This window comes from Cornus florida, unplaced genomic scaffold, assembly GCF_030987335.1.
Source record: "Cornus florida cultivar Cherokee Brave unplaced genomic scaffold, ASM3098733v1 CherokeeBrave_3.0.0_Hap2_Chr02, whole genome shotgun sequence".
Lineage (NCBI taxonomy): Eukaryota > Viridiplantae > Streptophyta > Magnoliopsida > Cornales > Cornaceae > Cornus > Cornus florida.
In genome coordinates this window covers 44287522-44308545 of record NW_026775572.1, presented here as the reverse complement: position 1 = coordinate 44308545, position 21024 = coordinate 44287522, and the positions used below count along the sequence as shown (strand labels likewise).

The 21024-nt window shown below is 35.6% G+C and overlaps 3 protein-coding genes across 3 annotated transcripts; 1 reads left to right on the top strand and 2 right to left on the bottom strand.

The window, feature by feature from the left end:
* Positions 1-1947: 1947 nt before the first annotated feature.
* LOC132296146 (26S proteasome non-ATPase regulatory subunit 11 homolog) lies at positions 1948-3350 on the bottom strand. Its single transcript, XM_059794375.1, has 2 exons — positions 3196-3350; positions 1948-2287 (listed from the first exon to the last, which is right to left on the bottom strand). Exons 1-2 carry the CDS (start codon positions 3348-3350, stop codon positions 1948-1950), a joined length of 495 nt encoding a protein of 164 aa, XP_059650358.1.
* Positions 3351-13748: 10398 nt separating this feature from the next.
* Positions 13749-15487, top strand: LOC132294826 (probable xyloglucan 6-xylosyltransferase 5). Its single transcript, XM_059792826.1, has one exon. The coding sequence runs from the start codon at positions 13950-13952 to the stop codon at positions 15297-15299; it is 1350 nt and encodes a 449-aa protein (XP_059648809.1). The 5' UTR covers positions 13749-13949; the 3' UTR covers positions 15300-15487.
* Positions 15488-16606: 1119 nt separating this feature from the next.
* Positions 16607-18491, bottom strand: LOC132294827 (uncharacterized). Its single transcript, XM_059792828.1, has 2 exons — positions 17840-18491; positions 16607-16956 (listed from the first exon to the last, which is right to left on the bottom strand). The coding sequence occupies exons 1-2, from the start codon at positions 18350-18352 to the stop codon at positions 16870-16872; spliced, it is 600 nt and encodes a 199-aa protein (XP_059648811.1). The 5' UTR covers positions 18353-18491; the 3' UTR covers positions 16607-16869.
* Between the last annotated feature and the right edge of the window lie 2533 nt (positions 18492-21024).

The following is a 21024-nucleotide window of genomic DNA, read 5'->3' as shown; positions in this document are numbered from 1 at the left end:
AATTGTGTCCATAGAACAACCACCAAGTTTTGTCAATCCAACTTTTCCCAATCATGTTTGCTTATTGAATAAATCCCTTTACGGTTTAAAACAAGTACCTCGTGCCTGGTTTGAGCGTTTATCTCATTGTCTTTTTACACTTGGTTTTTCTTGTAGCAAAGCAGATTCCTCTTTGTTTATTTACAAGAAAAACAATAACCTTTTGTTATTGCTTATCTATGTTGATGATGTTATTGTAACAGGAAGCAATGATACTCTTATTCAGCAAATCATTCATAAACTTGGATGTGAATTTTCTCTCAAAGATCTTGGCACCTTACATTACTTTTTGGGTATTGAAGTCAAGCTTTTTGCTGGTGGCCTATTCCTCTCACAAACAAAATACACCAAAGATCTTCTCTCCCGTACTCATATGCTAGACTCATCCCATCAATCTACTCCAATTGCCGTTAAACCACCCCACCAACCAGATGATCACAACTTGGTCAATGAAACTGAATTTCGAAGCATTGTTGGCGCACTTCAATATCTCACTTTTACTCGCCCTGATATCACTCATGCAGTGAATAAAGTTTGCCAACATTTTCATCAACCGACCCTTGCCAATCTTAGAGCTGTCAAACGAATCATTCGATATCTCAAAGGCACTATAACTTATGGCATTCGCTTTTTATCTCAAAGCTCTCTCACTTTAAATGGTTTTTGTGATGCAGATTGGGCAGGTTGTCTTCTCACTTGTCAAAGCACCACCGGCTACTGTATTTTTCTTGGCTCCAATTGTGTGTCATGGTCTTCAAATAAACAACCAACCGTTGCCCGTTCAAGTGCCGAAGCTGAATATCGTGCACTTGCTATCACTACTGCTGAATTAACATGGATCGGGTTTTTATTATGCGACCTGGGGATTCCTCTAGTTCAACCACCTCAGCTCTTCTGCGATAATATCAGTGCCCTTCACATGACAAAAAATCCTGTTTTCCATGCTCGGACCAAACATATTGAACTAGATTACCATTTTGTTTGAGAAAAAGTTACGCGTGGAGATCTTGTCACCAAATATATTCCTTCACCACTGCAAATTGCAGATGCCTTAACTAAGGCTCTTCCAAAGTCATCTTTCAAAACTTTTCGAATCAAGCTGAGAGTTCATCTTCTTCCACTTCCCAGCTTGAGGGGGCTTGATAAAGTCAATGATGATTCACTTATCAAAAATAAAGATCCTAGTACTAATGACAATATGGAGAAGGAGCAAGAAGATTACTACTCCAAACGGTCAAAATATCCCATGATATATGCAAAACCGTTGGAAACAAACTTGGCAATTTGTTATGCCATATCTAAAGGATCACCTATTTATAGAATTAAATAAAGCTTTTTTCTAGGAGATTTTTTTGTATATTACGGACCTCTTTATTGTATAAATTGACATGTCCATAAACCTTGCTCGACAATGAAAAAGAGTGAATAAAATTCATTTTTCTATTCATTACTTTTTCTCATTCTTTCTCTATATTTCCTTACAATTTCTTTAGTTTATACACAATTAACTATATATGTTGTGAATAAATTTTTATTTAAGTTCTAAAATATGTAAACTTGTGTCTTATAATTTAATTTTTTGTACACTAGAAATTATTTAGTAATTTGGTTGATTAAAATTTATCTATTTGTTTAGTATTTATTATTTTATTGAGTATTATTAATAATTTAAATAATATAATTTTTTTTTAAATAGGTCATTAAACGGGTTGCACGTGTAACCCGTTTAATAAACAAATCGGATTAGTATTGAGGGTTCTTGACAAGATTATTAAACGGATCGTGTCCAAGTTGAACTGTTTAGTATACTACCTTTAAATTAACACGACACGATTACGGCCCGCGAATGCGAATGCAAATTGCCACCCTTATGGTAGGTCGCAGACCTGGGATCGTCATTTTGACTACTCATCCAACTCCCTGATCTAAAGTTCCTAAAAATTTGTTATCCAGGATCATTTGAGACAATTTCTTCTCAACATGGTCTACAGGCAATTGGATCAGGTCGGCCAGATAAGCAATCTCGACCATCGAGAAAGGCTCGATCAACCTGCAAAGATTCTGCTCCAATAGTGTGTCATACAGGGAAGAGAGATGCATAGGGTCTTCCTCTAGTTGGGGCCTGAAATTCTGAAGACAAATTTCAAAGAGCTTCAGAGACCGTTTTGAATAAGCATCGGCTACAGCTCTCATAGAAATAACTGTAAGCAATTTTGTAATCCTTCTCTTCTGCATGGAGGATCCCACTCTGCAAATCAATAACACCGAAGGGTGGATTCAGAAATTGTCAATGGGGTGCGCTAAAATTATAAATTTAATAACACAATTTCTTAAGCAAATTTTTTTATAACATAATCTAGATAAATATTTGAATTCAAATATTACAAAATATCTATCTAAGTTGTGCTCAACGTGTCTTTAAAGACTCGAATTTGTCGATAATAGGCTCGAAGTCAATTTTTCAAACAAGGCAATTCATCTCCCATCGTGCTATGTTTTAACACGTTTCATATTTTGTTTTTTTGGTTTTAAAGATTGAATTATTGTAATTTTTGTTTGTGGTTTTATTTTATAATTTTTTTTGGTTTTAAAGATTGAATTATTGTAATTTTTGTTTGTGGTTTTATTTTATAAATTAATTTGAAATTCTAACACTTACTAATCTAGATTTGTTTTATCTAAATCTTTAGTAAGTTAGCAACCTTTGATTTGTGAATTATTGGATTTAGATGTTTTCTTTTATACTAATAATTCTTATCTACTAGAGATCAAAATCATCAAATTTTCGTAGTTTATAATGCCATAATTTTTTTTGTTTGTTTGTTGAATACTTTCTAGATAAACAAAGGAGCTCTGCTTATTTTTCATGATGATTTGAAAGTGTTAAAATTATGAATTTATGCTATATATATAATTTCAGAGCTACCTCTACAACAATTTTATCTCAAAATATGTTTTACTTCATATCCTAATACTCATCCTTAATAGGGATTGTTAGGCTTGGGCCTTTATTTTAGTATTGTGGCTTAGTTGATTTGGGCTTATTTGGGTGGGCTAATATTAATAATAAATTTTTTTTTTTTGGGCTGGGCTAAAAATACCCATAGTAAATTTTTTTTTTTTTTTGGGGTAGGCTGGAGCCCAGCTCAGCCCTACGCTGGATCCGCCAGTGAATTAACGCCCTGCTGAGCTGGAGGCACATAAACAGCATTTGCAGCTGTTCTTGCTGCGGTGAGTGCAGCCTTGGCTTTCGGAAGGTTTCTCAGAGACAAGTGGCGCCATTTCTCGTAGTACTGGGTGTCTAGAGCCATAGTACCTTACTTTACTTTTAAGTTTTAATATGAATGCTGCTGACTTGCTCTCTGCAATAGTTATAGATGCCATACAAATCCAGTAATCCTACATTCCGTGATCTGCAGTTGCTCACATTCTCATTGAATTTCCCCATTATCTGCCATTTTTGTATAAATCTATATAATTTTTCTCTGATTTATCCTTTGTACCATGCTCAGATGAGTATACTTACAACGCTTGGAAGAACATTATATTACTGATTAGGTGTCACATAAAATCCAATAAATGCCATTAATTGAACCTCAACTATAAAATTTGACACATTTTAATGGACAAAACAGCTGGAAGTATGTCTAGGATTCATGCTTGAAACCTTTTTTTTTTTTGGTTTGTGGTACACATTTGAAGTGCTTGTCTCCGGCCGTCAACCAAAAGGTATGTGCACGTAGAAGATCGAAGAGTCCGGCAGCATTCAAGTTTAGTTCAGTAAAGTGACTTTCAACTCAATTCCATTAAACTTCCTCTTTTATATACTTTTTAAACCTTTTTTTTTCCTCAGTAATTTTTTTTTTAACTTAATTTCATGCTCAGGGAAGAAAAACACCATTGAGGAACCGACGTTTATTTTCCTTAATAACCTTGCTGGACATTCTATAGTAAGTGTTGCACACAGCACCTTTGTGGAGTGATATTGAACTATTTCTCGCCAAACATTTACGTTGGTGATATAATACAAAGAGTGATGATCAGTATTCATTATTCATAAGGATTACATTACTTATTTTGTTTACCAGGACGTAAAATTCATTTCCGTAAATGATATTCTTCTCATTTGAATGATACTTTTAGTTGCCGCTAAAGAGTTAGAAATGTTAAGAGCTAGCCAAAATTAATTGGAGAGTCATTTGAAAATTTTAGCAATTATAACTGCATCAGTTTTTTGCATGATCTTTACAGGGTGAGCTGTTAGAGGAACTTTTTGCACTTCTGGAGATGGTAAAGCTTCTAAGATGTAAACGAAGAAGTTATGGACGGACTTAGTAATGTTTATCAGTTCCTCTTGTTGGTGTCGATTATCTGTAGTATATATATACAGGGTAAGTTGCTCTTTTTCACAGTGGTGCTACTGAAGCTACATGACTCTTGTTTAAATCGCACGTCAAGTGAGAAACTGTGATGTAGGTCAGGATGATGACCAATGAAAACTCAAATATTGAAACTCTGCGATCTATTATGCAATGTAAAAAGGAATGGAAATGGAAATTATGAGAAATCTCGAGAATATTGTACAGTTGAAGAACTAATATACAGATTGTGGAGTTGGGATACTATGCGGTACAGTTGTGATCACATGTGAGTGATAGAATTCGTGTGATATGGTACAACACCTGTACTGTACATGAATTCAATTCCATTCCATTCCTACTAGCATCGTTTTTTTGTTAGGCATGTGTGGTAGAACAAGTAGTATCTCTGCCTATAATTTGAGGCGGGAAAGAAATGAGCTTTCCTAGGTCTGAAAACTCATGGTCATAATGTAGATAGATATGATAAAAATATACGGAAAATTTATGTCTTGGATTCGTACGAGCAAGATGATGTAGCAGGGCCACATGCAAGAAATTCCAACCATGTCTAAAGTAAAAAAATGATCCAGTACAAGAGATGAAGGCAGCCCAGAGATCAGCTTAAACATAAGCCTCTCTAGTATATGAATATATATATATATATATATCAGAGCCATGATGGCTTAACTTTTAATTGTTAATGCTTATTAGGTACTGGTAGCATGATTATTATCTTAATTATGTCATGAACAATATGACTATTATTCTGTCTAACTTATGTTTATCCCAGATTCAATTATGGGTCGTCCAAAAGTCGTGTTGGAATATAAAAGCCCGCTTTTTGCATTAAATTGCTGCACAGGGTATTGTTTCCAGTAAATCGTTGACAGACGAGTAATAGAATTTCTTTTAAGCAGAACGACGACAGAATAGTAACTTACTGTTCATTATATAATATTATAATATTTATACTATGCAGACCTTAAAGCATTAACAATAATTAACAGACATGTTAAAACCATCTTCTTCCTCCTCTTCAGGAGTACAGGAAAACCAGGATTCAGAATTGGTAAAAAATACTGAATTAGTGGAATGGACCAATGTTCAAAATAAATTGAACAGATGGACTATCCCTCCAGTAAGTGCTAAGAGCATTTACAAAATCGGAATGCTTAATTTAACTGATCTATGGACTGTCAAGACCATAGAACAGACCATGCAATTAAGCACTAAGGATACAATAATTAAGTTATTGTCTTCCCGTAACCTTCAGAGGCACATGCACAAATATAAGTACATCCATATAGGTTTAATTCAAATTGCTTTTAAACCTTTAACCTTGTTAGGTATGGATGCTTGTATTCAGGCAACCCTTCGGGATGCTCGATGTCTGAAATTTCACCCTTCCTTAATGGGTGCACTGGAAACCAGTCTATATCATGCACCGGTTTATTTTAATGTCTATCCTAGTCTGAATTTATCTTTAACAGATAAAAATATCCATGAGGCCGTCAGTCTTCGTGTTCAGACCTATGGGTATGATTATTTACCTGGATCGGAAGTGATAAGTGTTATTTATCGCATCCATTACAAAGTACTTGATACTATGTGTCCAAATGCCATACGCAAAGACTCTAAAGGAGTGACAGCGTTATGGGACACCAATATGTACACATCAAATGTTGCCACAAAAAGGATGATTCCTTGGAGTGAAATAACATTTCCTGAACATTGGACGATTTCCAACGCAGTTCCGGCAAAGCCAATTGCTAATCATAGCTTGGACTGTGTTATTTAGGACCAAGATGGTGATGTTTTTCTGAATTTCAGAAAATCAATAGATCTACCTAGATCTACATCATCTAAAGGAAGTCATCTTCCTTATCATGTTTCTTGTCCTCCTTCTCGCCATTCGATTTCGTCGGATTACAGAAAGGACGATCTCCCTGAAGTCGTGGTTCAAATCAACTCAAGCTGAAAGGAATACAGCAATCTCAGAATCAAATTCCAAGAGGAGTCTACGAGAAAGCACCAATAGGTATGTCTCGTCGCCAATTTGGAATTGAATTCAACCCAACTCCATCTGAAATGGGAATCGGAAATGAATCTGTCAAGGATCAATTTGATGATCCTACAGACATCAATGACCCTCATGAATATTAGTTTTAATGAATTTTGTCCCAGATAGAATTGCCATTAATACTGAATTTCAACAGGATCAATATAAAGAATTCAGAAATTGGTATTTTAAAGCTTTTGACCAAAATCAATTACAGCTTTTTAAAACTCAATTTTATGATTTTCTACAAGAATGCAAAATGGTTATACCTTTTGTTTCTTGGTTCTTTATGTCCAATCATTCTCTTGTTAATATAAACATACGGGATGATTTTCTCAAAACATGGACCACATCTGAAGATAAGGTTTATCACTCTGTCCATCCTCCCACTGAACATCTAATTCTGAAAAGGATTGACCCTGACAGTGGTGCCAAAGTGGAAGCCAAGGCTTATAGCCAACCTAAAATAATTGATCCATCCTGTACTGCTACTAAGAAAGACATTTCTCATGTTTACAGGCAGAACAATATACGAGTGTTTGTTTGCAAACGATAGGATCTCAGCTTGGGAGAATTGAAACAGGAATAGACACAGTATTAAATACAATTAATACTAAGTGTATTACTGATAAGATTTCTCCTCCTGAAGCTTCTTTATCCAAAGCATTGGTCAAACCTGCAATTGAAGTTAAAGGCTTCAATCTTTCACATCCTAAGAAGAATGAAGAATTCCTTACTCTTCTTACTCAGAAAATTCAAGGACTTAAAATTCAGACTTTATCCCATGATCAATCTGAAATAGGTTCTGATTCTGATGATATGTTATCTCATATTGAGGTCTTCCAAACTGATTTTCCTCAGATACCTGAGTTAAATAGAATTGTCTATGATAAGAATATCCACTCAAATACAGCCCCTACTCCGAGTAGATATTATTATCCCAGACCCACACCTCAAGATATCTTGTATGAAGAAGATTATTTTCATACACAGAAATCTTTTCATGGCAAGACCATTTATGAATGGAACATAGATGGGAAATCTGATTATCAGATTTACGAGGTTATTCATCAAATGTTGATGTATAGCCAAGTTTGTAAAATCAACAATAATACTGAACCAACCATTGCTAAATTTGTCGTTGCTGGTTTTACAGGCATCCTTAAAGGATGGTGGGATAATGTTCTCACCGACATTCAGAAAGCTGAAATCTTTTCTGCTACCAAGATAGTTAAAGATGAAGCTACCCAACAACCCGGATCTGCTCCAGATGCGGTTTACACCCTCATCACCACTATTATCCAACATTTTGTTGGCCCCGAATGCGCTAATAGTGAATGGAGTCGTGAACTTCTACAGAATCTAAGATGTCCATCTTTAACTCATTTCCGGTGGTACAAAGATGTATTCTTGGCAAAGATTCTCCAACTTAATGATGCAAATCATGAGCACTGGAAAGCCAAATTTGTAGATGGTTTACCAACCTTCTTTGCTGAAAGAATCAGGAAAAAGCTTAGAGATATGAATAATGGTATCTCTATCCCTTACAGAAACTATACCTATGGTGGATTAGTCAACATTGTAATCCAGGAAGGTCTTGTTCTCTGTAATGATCTGAAGTTACAATCCCAGTTAAAAGCACAAAGATTAACTGGTAGGAAGGAAGTAGGTGAATTTTGTGATCAATTTGCCTACCAGACTCCCTTATCTTATCCTAAACCTAGGAAAAGAAATAAGGTTGAAAAACCTTATAAAAGGAAGTATTCCAAAAGAAAGAATTATTCAAAGGAAAAGGATAATTCTAGACAGTATACTAAGCCTAAAAGGAAATATATTCCTAAAGCAAAAGGTAAAGGAAAGCCCAAAGTTGAGGCTAAATGTTTCAAATGTGGACGTATAGGCCACTATGCAAACAAGTGCAGAACTAAGGAGAAACTCAGTAGTCTTCACATAGAAGATGAACTGAGACTTCAATTAAGTAAATTGTTACTTAATACTAGTTCTTCTGAATCAGAATCATCAGCTGATTATGGGGATGTTGTTATGGAATTACAGTCTTCTTCTTCCTCTGAAGCAGAAATTGGAAATCCTAGATGTTCCTGTAATCCCTCTCATGATGATTATTATAAGGCAATTGTTGAGATGAATGGGTTAAGCTTAAATGTTTTGACTTCGACTCAACAATCCTTATTGGATCTTATAGATCATATCCAGGATCCTCAAATCAAGATGAAAGTCTTTGAAATAGGTTTTGCTCTGGCACGATCTAATGAGGATACGGATAATCCAGATTTTCTGAGAGCAGAAAATCATTACAGCATGAAAGAAGTTCTAAGCAGATTAGAACACCAAGGACAAAATTCTCGTCCTGCTAATCTCCTTGATCTCAAGATGGAGATTAATCTTTTAAAAGAAGAAATTCGCCAGTTCAAGTCTCGTCAACATAAGATGGAACTGGAAATTACTCTTTTAAAAACAACATCTGTAACTGAAACTTCATCAGCCCAGGTTGAAGTCCCTCAAACCGAAAGTACGAATTATCTTCAACTCTTGAATCAAGTTACTTACCAAAAATGGTATATCTCTATCAATTTGGTAATTAATCAAGAGTACACTATCACTAATGCTATTGCCTTAGTTGATAGTGGTGCAGATATGAACTGTATCCAGGAAGGATTGGTTCCTACTCAATATTTTGAGAAAACCACTCAAGGTCTTACCAGTGCAAGTGGTGGTAAGATGCAGATTAAGTATAAACTTAATCATGTTTTCATTTGTAAAGAAGGTATTTGTTTACCATCTACTTTCTTACTCATCAGGAATATGGCACAACAAGTTATTTTGGGCACCCCCTTTTTAGCTTTGATCATGCCAATTGAGAAAATTGATTCTCATGGAATATGCTCTAATTTACATGGTCAGTCAATCACTTTTCAGTTTTTGACCCCACCAGTAAACAAGCATATCAATGCTCTTAAAGATAATATTATCTTTAAGGAAAAGCAACTGAATTATTTGCAAAAAGAGGTATCCTCCTTAGCAATTAATCAAAGATTGGTACAACCCACTGAGCAACAGAAAATTGAGTCAATACGACAAAACTTTCTAAAGGAAATCTGTAGTGAGATTCCTAATGCTTTTTGCGCAAGAAAGAAGCATATTGTTTCTTTACCCTATGAAAAGGGATTTACCGATCTCATGATTCCTTCTAAAGCTAGTCCCAGCCACATGAAAGCTGACTACTTAGAATTATGCAAAACTGAAATCAGCTCTCTAATGGCAAAAAAGCTTGTCACTAATAGCTACTCCCCCTGGAGTTGCAGAGCTTTTTATGTCAATAAAAATGCTGAAAAAGAACGAGGAATTCCTCGATTGGTTATTGATTATTGACCACTTAATCTAGCTTTGAGTTGGATCCGATACCCAATTCCCAACATCAAAGATCTTTTAGATAGGTTACAATCTGCTGTAATCTTTTCTAAATTTGATCTTAAATCTGGATATTACCAGGTACAGATTGCAGAAGAGGACAGGTACAAAACAGCTTTTTGCGTACCTTTTGGACAGTACGAATGGACAGTAATGCCATTTGGATTAAAAAATGCCCCTTCAGAATTTCAACATATTTTGAATGACATATTTAATCCTTTTACTGAATTTTCTATTGTTTATATTGATAATATTCTTATATTTTCAAAATCAATCGATCAGCATTATAAACACTTGAAAATTTTCAAAGATGTTATTTACCGCAGTGGTTTAGTAGTTTCTGCTCCTAAACTAAAACTGTTTTTAACTAAGGTCAGATTTCTTGGTCATGAAATTTGTGATGGGAAAATTAGACCTATTAATCGCAGTATTGAGTTTGCTTCTAAATTTTCAGATGAAATTAAGGATAAAACTCAGCTTCAAAGGTTTCTGGGTAGTTTGAATTATATTCGAAATCACTACAGAGATCTTGCACAGGATACAGCAATTTTGTACAACAGGTTAAGGAAATCTCCTTCCCTATGGACTTTGGAACACACCAAGGCCGTCCAGAAGATTAAACTCAGAGCCAAACAAATTCCTTGCTTAGCTCTAGCCAATTCTTCATGGTTCAAAATTGTGGAAACAGATGCATCCAATATTGGATATGGTGGTATTCTTAAACAGAAGAATCCAAATACAGGAACAGAAGAGCTTGTTCGCTTCACTTCAGGAACTTGGAAAAATGCACAATTAAATTATTCAACCTTCAAAAAGGAAATTCTTTCTTTGGTTAAATGCATTTATAAATTCCAAGATGATTTAATCAATCAGAAATTCTTGTTACGCATTGATTGTAGTGCTGCTAAACAAGTACTGGAAAAAGATGTAAAGAATTTGGTTTCCAAACAGATATTTGCTGGTTGGCAAGCTGATTTATCTGCTTTTGATTTTTCTATTGAATATATTAAAGGCAGTTCTAATTCTTTACCTGATTTTCTAACTCGTGAATTTTTGCAGGGTTCATGAATCAGCCCTCCATGGACAGGGCCGGGGTAATACTCCAAAGGCTCGTGGTAAAAACAAGGCTAAGGCCAAAGTGGTTATACCACTAAATGATGATCAATTTCCATATTTGGATCATGTTACTGATCTGCTCAACACACCTTCTAAAGGAAGCAGCAGTACACAACAGAAACAACAGAAACCAACCATGAAAGAGGTTCTTGAACAAGAGACTCCATGGATACCTAATCAAAGGTATATTCAGACAGTATTGGTACTGGATTATCAGGATGAGCAATGGATGCCAGATCCTTGGGAAGTGAAATCCAGATATTTCCAAACTCAACAATGTGCTGCACCGGATGGTCGCCATAGATATATCTATGAAGCCATTCTTACTGAAACTTCCTCTGTGGAGATCAACCACACGAAGCAATTTCCGAATTCCAAAGATAGTCCTCTTACTTATAGTAAAGCTATCTTTAAGAGGTTTATACGGCCTAGTGACTGGGGATTAAATCCTAATTTGCCAAGGAAAATATCCTATGGTCACAGTTACAATTATTGGGATTATATCTCAGATTGGACATATTCGTTATTTTATCAAAATCCGAAGCATAAGCATTCTTGGTTCTTCAAGATATGCCCTCAATCAGTTAAGGCTGATTTTCCAAATTGGGTTATACCCTGGTGGGCTATATTTGGCCCTGATCTGGATATTTTGCCAGAGTCAATTCGACAGTTATACTTGCCATGGCAACAATTTCATCCTCAATTACGGGGACAGGATAATATTCCTGTAGGGAAATCCACCCTCTTGTTCTTTACTGAATTTGGAATCCCTTGGATTTGGAAATGGGATTTCCAATGTGGTTATACCACTGACGAGTTACCAGTCCTTCAGAGGATCTTTTATTACCAATGGTGGTCCGGCATGACTCAAGACCCTATCCAAGCCCTCCTCCATCATATCAGAAAGAAAACACTGGAATACATGGATAAGGTTCCAAAGTTAACTATTCCAGAACCCGAAATCTTTAACCCATTTGAACTTGTTAAAGATATGATCAGAAAACAACAACCATTAATTACCGAAGCCGATTTAATGGTTAAATGCATGGATTTTATGAGGACCAAATTTGTTAAATCTTTTGATTCCTCCACACCTACAGTACGAGATGATGCATCCATGGTGTCAGTCTCTAGCCAAACCAGTCAAGAAGGTAATCAGTTTTCCTGTCTCGCTGGGTATGCACAAGATCCCAATGAAGATCTTATTTCTGAAGATGAGCCTACAGTAGCCGACTATTGGGACTCTCTCACCAGTCACTTGATGGACAAGATGAATCCACCCAAAAAGTAAAGATTCCTCTTATCCTGCCGACAGAAGAAGACAAAGAACTTTTCCCCAAAGTCTTTGGTTCTACAGTATTTCCTTCATTAGATGTCTACTTTCCATTAGATAAGGAGACAGAACTTAGTGGTGGACCGACCGACTGCATTATTCCAGCACACGATCCCATGCACTATGCGGACTTCAAAATGTTAATTTCAAGTCCATTTTATGTATAAATAGAGGGCAAGATTTCCCTTCAATGTATCTTTGAATTTTCCTTTTCTTCTCCTTGTTATAATTTTCTGTACTAGCTTGGAAGTTTAATAAAGAAAGTTTTCTGTAAGTCTGTTTAAACTTCTTATTCTTGTCTTATCATATTCTGTATCATCTATCCTATATTATCCTATATTATCATTATATTATATATAATGATAATTCAATTTGAAAAATATGTACAGTGCTACTAAAAATTGAAATATTTTAAGTGATGGTGATGACTAATGAGTGACAACACTTGTCACTGAATGCTAAAGACCTAAATTTTAAAAAGTATCAACAAATATATTCATTTGCAATTGTCCCGCACTTAAAAATAAGGTCTTTGAAATGGTTACCGTCCCATGGACTTCTTCATTTTTCATGCTGAGTAAGATAATCCCTCTACCATTAAAAAAATTCTCATGACATAGTCATAAAATTTATTCTCCCAGCAGTTCATTTTTAGTTGTTCCAATATTTGTGCTATTTCAAAAACTAATGTATTATATTTTATCATTCTCAATTTATCCTTATTATATTGAAATGATAAAACAAATTAAAGTGGACCCGCCGAAGGAAATTTAGAAATTCATTCACTTCAATATAATAAAAAAATATTAGAATTCAATCACTTAAAAAGTTAGAATTTTAAGAGTAAATGGGATAGGGTGGGTAACATTTAAGACCTTACCTTCAAAATAAGAAGATTATGTTTGTTAAATATATATATATATATAAAACACCTTAATTTAAATGGTATGTGTAGTTTAGTGAATTGTTTCTTTATTTTACTTTAATTTAATTTAAATTTTTTTTTTTTCTTTTTTCATGGGAACATTTTAACAGATGTCATTTAAATTACTCCTAGTATGTGGAGTATTTAAATTCCATGTGAATTTTATTTACTTATTTATACAATTTCTAAAGATAATGTTTAATTTGGGACAAATGAAATATTATTTTTAGTATCTTTAGCGTTCAGCAGAATGAAAAAATCACAAAGATAAAGAGGGAATCGTCAAAACCTATTTAGCTCCTTTCCATATATATTTGTGATACCTTTATCAGCCAAATAAAATATTAACAATTTAAAAAATTACGTGGCAATTAATCCGAACTAAGAACATACCAATTTGATCTACATAGTATTTTATATAAAACAACCAATTAGATGTAAGAGCCCTTCTTTCCCGGTCTTGAGGACCAACTGCCATGTCACCGCTCTAATGTTTATTGCAGAAGATTTAAGTTGAAATTCACGCACACACAGACATCCCTGCACGTCTTTCCCACACAAACAATGGAATCAATCTCATTAAGGAATTATGATCACTGACAACACAATGCATTGTCTCCATCTCAAATCTCTCTTCCACACACAAAACCAAACGTGACAGGTACCATATTAGGAAGTTATTAAGGAATGGGCCACACGGCCCTCAAAAGATCTTCCACTTCCACCCTCCCAACCTCCACCGCCACCCCTGCCAGGCGCGGCGGCGGCCGTATACGCAAGAGATTCAACAACCTTAGAATCACAATCTTCTGCGGCCTCGTCACCATCCTCGTCCTCCGCGGCACAATTGGCATCAACCACCTCTTCCCCAACGATCCCACCGAAGCCCGAAACCAGGTCCTCCTCGAAGAAGCCAATCGAGTCGTCGCCGAAATCAGATCAGACGACAACGACCCAGATGACGATGATGAACAACACTCCCAACCCCAAATCAATCCCTCCAATGTCACCTACAGTCTGGGACCCAAAATTCCCAATTGGAACAAGGTGAGAAAAACTTGGCTCAAAGAAAACCCTAATTTCCCAAACCATATAAACGGGAGAGCCCGGATTTTGCTTGTAACTGGGTCTCCACCCAACCCTTGTGACAACCCAATTGGGGATCATTATCTATTGAAGTCTATAAAGAACAAGATTGATTATTGTCGAATTCATGGAATTGAGATTGTGTATAACATGGCTCATCTGGACAGAGAGCTTGCCGGGTACTGGGCGAAGCTGCCATTGATTCGCACTCTCATGGTGTCCCACCCGGAGGTCGAGTGGATATGGTGGATGGACAGTGATGCCATGTTTACAGACATGGTTTTCGAAATCCCATTATCTAAGTATGATGGTTATAATCTGGTTATTCATGGGTATCCTGAATTGTTGTTCAATCAGAAATCTTGGATAGCTTTGAATACAGGGAGTTTCTTGCTTAGGAATTGCCAATGGTCTTTGAATTTGCTTGATGCTTGGGCTCCCATGGGTCCGAAAGGTCCCGTTCGTGATGAGGCCGGGAAGATTCTGACGGAGAATTTGAAGGGGAGGCCGGCATTTGAGGCCGATGATCAGTCTGCATTGATATACTTGTTGATTAAAAAGAGGAGTAAGTGGATGCATAAGGTGTTCATTGAAAATTCTTATTATTTGCATGGTTATTGGGAGGGTTTGGTGGATAGGTTTGAGGAAATGGCTGAGAAGCATCATCCGGGGTTGGGCGATGAGAGGTGGCCTTTTGTGACACATTTTGTGGGTTGCAAGCCTTGTGGGAGCTACGGAGATTATCCGGTGAAGAGGTGTTTGAGTAGCATGGAAAGGGCATTCAATTTTGCTGATAATCAGGTGCTTAAGTTATTTGGATTTAGCCATAGAGGTCTGTTGAGTCCGAAGATCAAGTGGATCGGAAATGAGACTAATAAACCTTTGGAGCTTCGAAACCAGTTTGATAGTCAACTGGCAAGGCATAGAGGCAGTGTATCTCAGAAATCGTGAGTAATTTTGTTTTTTGAGTTTGATTCATTGAAGCTAATGCAATGTAGTTTTGTCAACTATATGGCTGCATTTTAGAATTCTTTCTATTCATTGATTTGTTCTTCCCTTGTAAAACTGTCTGGATAGTTGAATCACCAAGGTGTTGAATTCTTTGTATCGATTGATTTATAATATATATTTTTATCTCCCTCTGTAATTTATAAGCAACAGATTCTTTATAATTGAATGAATATAAATCCTTGTTTTGAACTCTTTGTTCATGTTGTCATTTTTTATAATTAACTTGCGAATCTTTGTTTATGGCTCCCAAATTTCTAAAGTCAATTGAGCAGTAGTTGTATGATTGATGTCTTGGTTCTACCATTGTAGGATCTACGGTATCAGAAACTTCAAGTCTGATCAGTGATTGTAGGTTCAGTAGCTCCTGTAGATTTTATTCCACAGTTGTGTTTTGACTACCAAGTTTTGAGACCTCTTCTTTTAGATGTTGTAGACTTGTAGTTAGTGATCCTCCTGATTGTTTATCTTGCCGGTGCCAACATTGGTCTTTTCTGCATGTGTTCAGAATTATTTCAATGGGTGCTACTCGGTTTTCCTTGAAGGAACTCATTTTCTAGTCTCAACTTTCTCTGTCTTGCCTTTTCTCCTCGTGAACATTATCAATGTGATTCTAATTTGCCAAACACTCTCTCTATCTGTCTAAGCACAATAATCTCCTTACTCCACCGGTATGCTGCCTTCCTATTGGTGACATGACCGTAAATGACATCTAGAATTTATATCCACAATTGCTTAGAATGAGTGATGTCAATGCCAAAAATGCTGTTTGCTAAAGCTTGAATGCTTAGAATAGAGATTCACCACTCTGCAATCAATATCGATCTGGAACCCAGTCAAATACATACAAGAATCTGAACTATTTTCATTACTCTTTTAGCTAAAGCTTGAATGCTTAGAATAGATATTCGGCTTTTACTGTATAATTTGTTAGCATTGAGTTCCCTTACTCTTTTCATTATCTTTTGTGTTTTGCATTTGAAATAAACTCATTACTCTGCGGTACTACATTCAAGAGGAACCCCGTAAGTTCATTTGGAAGTCATTGAATTTTTCCCTAGTTCTAGAGAGAGATCAAACAATAATCAACGGGAACAAACTTTTACGATACATCATCTTTTGCAGAACTTTCAAACAGATACAGAATTTTCTTATTCCAAGTTTAATTACAGTATTTTTCTTTCTTTTACATAATAGTGTATGATGATTGATGTCATCCTATGGAGAACAGGACTGTTGGAGTAAATACAGAACCAGAAGAAACACATGATGAATCTATATGTACGTCATATACATTACATAACCAAGCTTAAATTCCTTTTAACATGGAAAAAAAAAAAAATAGAAATGCAGGTTCAATTTCTGATTTCTTTCATAAACATATAATAACTTTTAATGCACTGCTTTTCTCATTACTGTATGATAAATAAGCTGACGGATTAACAATGCTCTAGAAGAAAGAGTAAAAAGAGGTGGGGTGACAATGTGTCATCGATCACATACCCATAATGTATCAACCAACTCGGAGTACTGGAACCCTACTGCGTGTAGATAATTTTTCAGTCATTTGGGCAATTTGAAGCAAGAGCTGGCTGATTTTCTGCAAACACACAATCATTTTCAGAATGAAGAAGGGACTGGAAATGATGGAGTTCTCGAAAAACAAATGAGAAATACACTGCTGCACTAAAGATGCTCTGATAGAAGTATAAGTACAGAATAATCAAAACATGCATACAAATACATGCACATACTCTAAATTTTTTACATGTACATATGCTTGATGTGGTTTTCTTAATTAAAATGGTTGGTACTAGGGAACAGACTCGGGAAGAATAAAAGAAGAAGAAGAAGAAGGAAATATATGAAATAGAAGGGCACCCACCTAAAGATTTTGTCAGGCACAGGATATAGAGTATACAGGATAAGTATGAAACATGAACTCTAAACTGCATTTTCCAAGATTTTTTTTTTTTTTGGTGGAAGTTAGAGGAAGTGCAATTTCCAAGATTTGGTAAACTATTTTCAAAGTTTGAACAAAGCACTGAAAAGAAAAGTGGAAAAACATTTTTTTATGGAAAGAACTTGTACAAAAATAATAATTTCTGCATAAAAGCATTATAATTTGAAGCAAATGGAGCATAAATTTACCACAATCCCTAAATAAATAACAAATATAAGCTGACTAACAAAGCCTACCCTGCCATACTTCGAACGAGCCCGGTGTTACCTAGTTGCCAAATTTACAGAGGCCCTATTGCGCGCGCGCGCGCGCACAATCTAGTTTGGTGCATGTCTGTCTAAATTCTTGTAGGCATTTCGGCGAACACCTGAAATATTATCCGTTTTGATTCATAAACTAAACTACCCGCCAATCAAATTTACTCAATAAGAGACTAGAACATTCAGACCCAAGTTTAATTAATCTGATAATACATATAAATCACAACATTATTATAACAAATCTTGTATTCCAAACGAACCTCATCTTTCTCTTTAACGAGAAGCACCAAACGATCCTGGTTCTCCTGGAGCACTCGCCGGCGCCACCGCTGCACTTTCACATACAACAGCGACACCACCATAGCCGCCGCCACTCCGGTCACCGTCAGAAACCCACCTCTAAACACACCATAACTACGAATTGCATAAACAATCCGATGAATTCCGGAGCTCAGGAGCCCCAGCTGCAGCTTCAAACGCCTCCCAATTTCACCGGTGACGCTCACCGGGATCAATCCATGGCCTTCACCGGACACTGAAGACGACGACGAGCACGACGACGACAACGATGGGAGAGATGATGATGGGCTGTGTTGTGGAGTGATGGGTAGGCCTTCGTGGTCACTTGGAGGGAAGACGGAGGAGTGGTGGTGAAGGTAATCGTCTGTGATCACCAAAGTGTCTGTGTTGTTCACCCAATTTGTTGTTTGTGGCCATGGTGATTGAATTTCCTCCCACTCGTTCAGTCCATCCGAGGACTCTGCATTTTCCATATCTTGGTACAGACGTCTATTAGGAGTTGGAGAAACTCGGGAGTGTCACATGCCCTGTATGTGCTTACAGATATTTCACAGATATTTTTATGCAGGGTGTTTCAGAGCCATTGCCTCGCCCAGACATAAGTTAACATACCATTAGTATTGATGACGACACTGACTTGAGTTTGAGTTTTATGTTTCCGTCCGGAAAAATATTGTACCGTACCCGGATTCTTTCGGTCATTGGATCATCCATCTGACATCCCATCATGCGATACTGGAACCGTACCCGGATCCTTTCGACCATTGATTATTCATTAAGTGATTCTATCATCACATCAACAACTAGAAGGATTCTAGAAGTATTCTAAATTTTTTTTTTTTTGTTATTAAGAGAAATTCTACAATACCCGGGATGCCAAAAGGATCCGCCAATACGATACCCGGCTATTTTGAATCCACGCATTAGTTTATGATATTCCGTCAGTGATGACAAATTTGATATGTGGGCTAAGGGATTTTTGTTTTGTTCTTGATCAAGTTGGCTCTCCCAGTCATCAAAGGATTTCAAGATATCGTTGACTTTGTCACATAGATATTTGTAGCCTGCATATAAAAATCTTCTTGACAAGTTTCTTAAATTATGACCGTGTGACGCATAGATGACGTAAACCAGCTACTTTTAGGGAGCTACTTCATAATAAGAGATTAAAAGATATATTAAATAATTCATCCCTCTTTATTACAGAGAATCATTCTAACTCATATGCTTAATTGCTGATGAATCTTCCATTGTATCAAAATTTTCTGTTTTTTTCCATCTTGGTAGAAAATAATTGAAAATAATCATATGCTATAATACTTGACATGATAAATTATTTTACAATTAATAAGCACTATGAGGCCGAATCATGAAGCTGTATGCTAATTTAGACTCTATTTCTAAATAGAAGTCTAGAAAATATTCTCCTTTTGAATTTTGCTTTGTTCCTAGTCCATCAGTACCAGGTGGTCGAATTAGAACCTACTTCAAAATTGATAAGCGCCATATGGACGAATAAAAATATTTTAAAGTAACTGATCACCACCAATGGTCGAAAATATTTTGAGGGTGCAAACAAACATGATTTGTAAACCAATGAAAAGAAGGTAAAAGATTGAAGGCTTGAGAGCATCTGCTATGTTAAAATGTCAAATTCGAATGCTAAATTTATATTTTGATAGTGTAACAGTGTTAAAATGTTACATTTTAACTATTCTATTTGATGAAAATTCTATTTTTTAACACAATCACTATTCTTTTTCAACTACCATTCCCACTCTTCATATTTACATCAGTAATGTTAATATTAGGCACATTCCAAATCAAATTATAGACATTAAAAAAAAACTAAAATTAAACTTAATTAAAAAAAATCTAAAATATCTAGTCAAAAAAGGACCAAATATATATATATATATATATATTTGATTATATTATTATATAAATTTTTTATCTTTTTCAAAAATTTATATATATGTATATTATATATATTTGATTATATTAATATTAAAAATATATATATATATATATATTTAGGGCAAATCATTTCAGCCTCCCAAATATATATAGTTTTAGGGCAAATCATTTCAGCCTCACAAATCGCCTCCATCTCTATTCACTCGTTCTCAACTCTGAAATTGCCTCTCGCTCTCTCTCTCTGTGCAACTACAAACTACAAAATCAACAAGAATCAGAAGTTCAAAACCCAAATCTTTCAGTTTCCATCGCCCGCAAGGATTTCCTTATATGGTTTAGGCTGACTGGTGAATGCTGGAAAAAAGATTTGCACATTCCATAAGGCTTCGGATCTTCTCTGAAGTTAGAGATAGAAGTCAACCCTTGGATTCTTGCTTTCACTACTGACTGTAAATAAGGCTCTCCTTTGCGCGTTGAGTTTCGGGTTGTACAAGGGTTTATGTTACCTGCAATCCAACACGGCTGCTATGGCCGGTTCTTTCTCTCTCTGTCTCTGCAATTGCTAATTTGTACGTATGAGTTTGTTTTAATTTTTTTTCTAAATCAACTAATCAAGGTCTGTAATTCTTGTTTTGCAAACTAAATCCTATTTGGTGAAATTTTTTATGATCTTTTTTAAATATATATATATATATATATATATATATCAATCCATATCGGCATATCATTTCAGATTGTTCAAAAAATCAAAACCCATATTCAGTTTCCATCGCCCCTCTCTCTCTGGCTCTCTCTCTCTCTCTCTTCTGAAATAGCTCTAGCACAAGAAATTGCTAGATTTGGCACCAAAAATGGGAAAGCCAAATTTTGACAGGTAATATAACGAGCCATTGGAGACCATAATTTTAATCCACTTGCTATATTTTGAATTGGCAGGTGGGTTGGAGATGCTCTGACTTCCTTGGTTAACTTTTGTAAAGAAAATAGTGAAGAAAATGTAAAATATAATAATGATAATAATGCTTCACTCTCTCTTTTTAATTTTTTAAAATAATAATAATAATAATAATAATAAATAAATAAATAAATAAGTCTTCTAATTCTCTTGAAAAGACTTAATCCTCCACCTTCTATCATCACTATAGCAAGTCTTTGTGGTATAATAATAATGCACCACTTTGATCTTCATTACAAATAGAACAACGCTTTGATGGGGGACATCAACGAA

Bases quoted from the DNA above. Each gene is read 5' to 3' on its own strand.
- LOC132296146 (XM_059794375.1), bottom strand. From the start codon at position 3,350: ATGGCTCTAGACACCCAGTACTACGAGAAATGGCGCCACTTGTCTCTG. The intron at 2,288-3,195 runs GTAGGGCTGAGC...ATTGATTTGCAG, and splicing joins AATTCACTGGCGGATCCAGC to AGTGGGATCCTCCATGCAGA.
- LOC132294826 (XM_059792826.1), top strand. From the start codon at position 13,950: ATGGGCCACACGGCCCTCAAAAGATCTTCCACTTCCACCCTCCCAACC.
- LOC132294827 (XM_059792828.1), bottom strand. From the start codon at position 18,352: ATGGAAAATGCAGAGTCCTCGGATGGACTGAACGAGTGGGAGGAAATT. The intron at 16,957-17,839 runs GTTCGTTTGGAA...GTGTGTTTGCAG, and splicing joins TCGTTAAAGAGAAAGATGAG to AAAATCAGCCAGCTCTTGCT.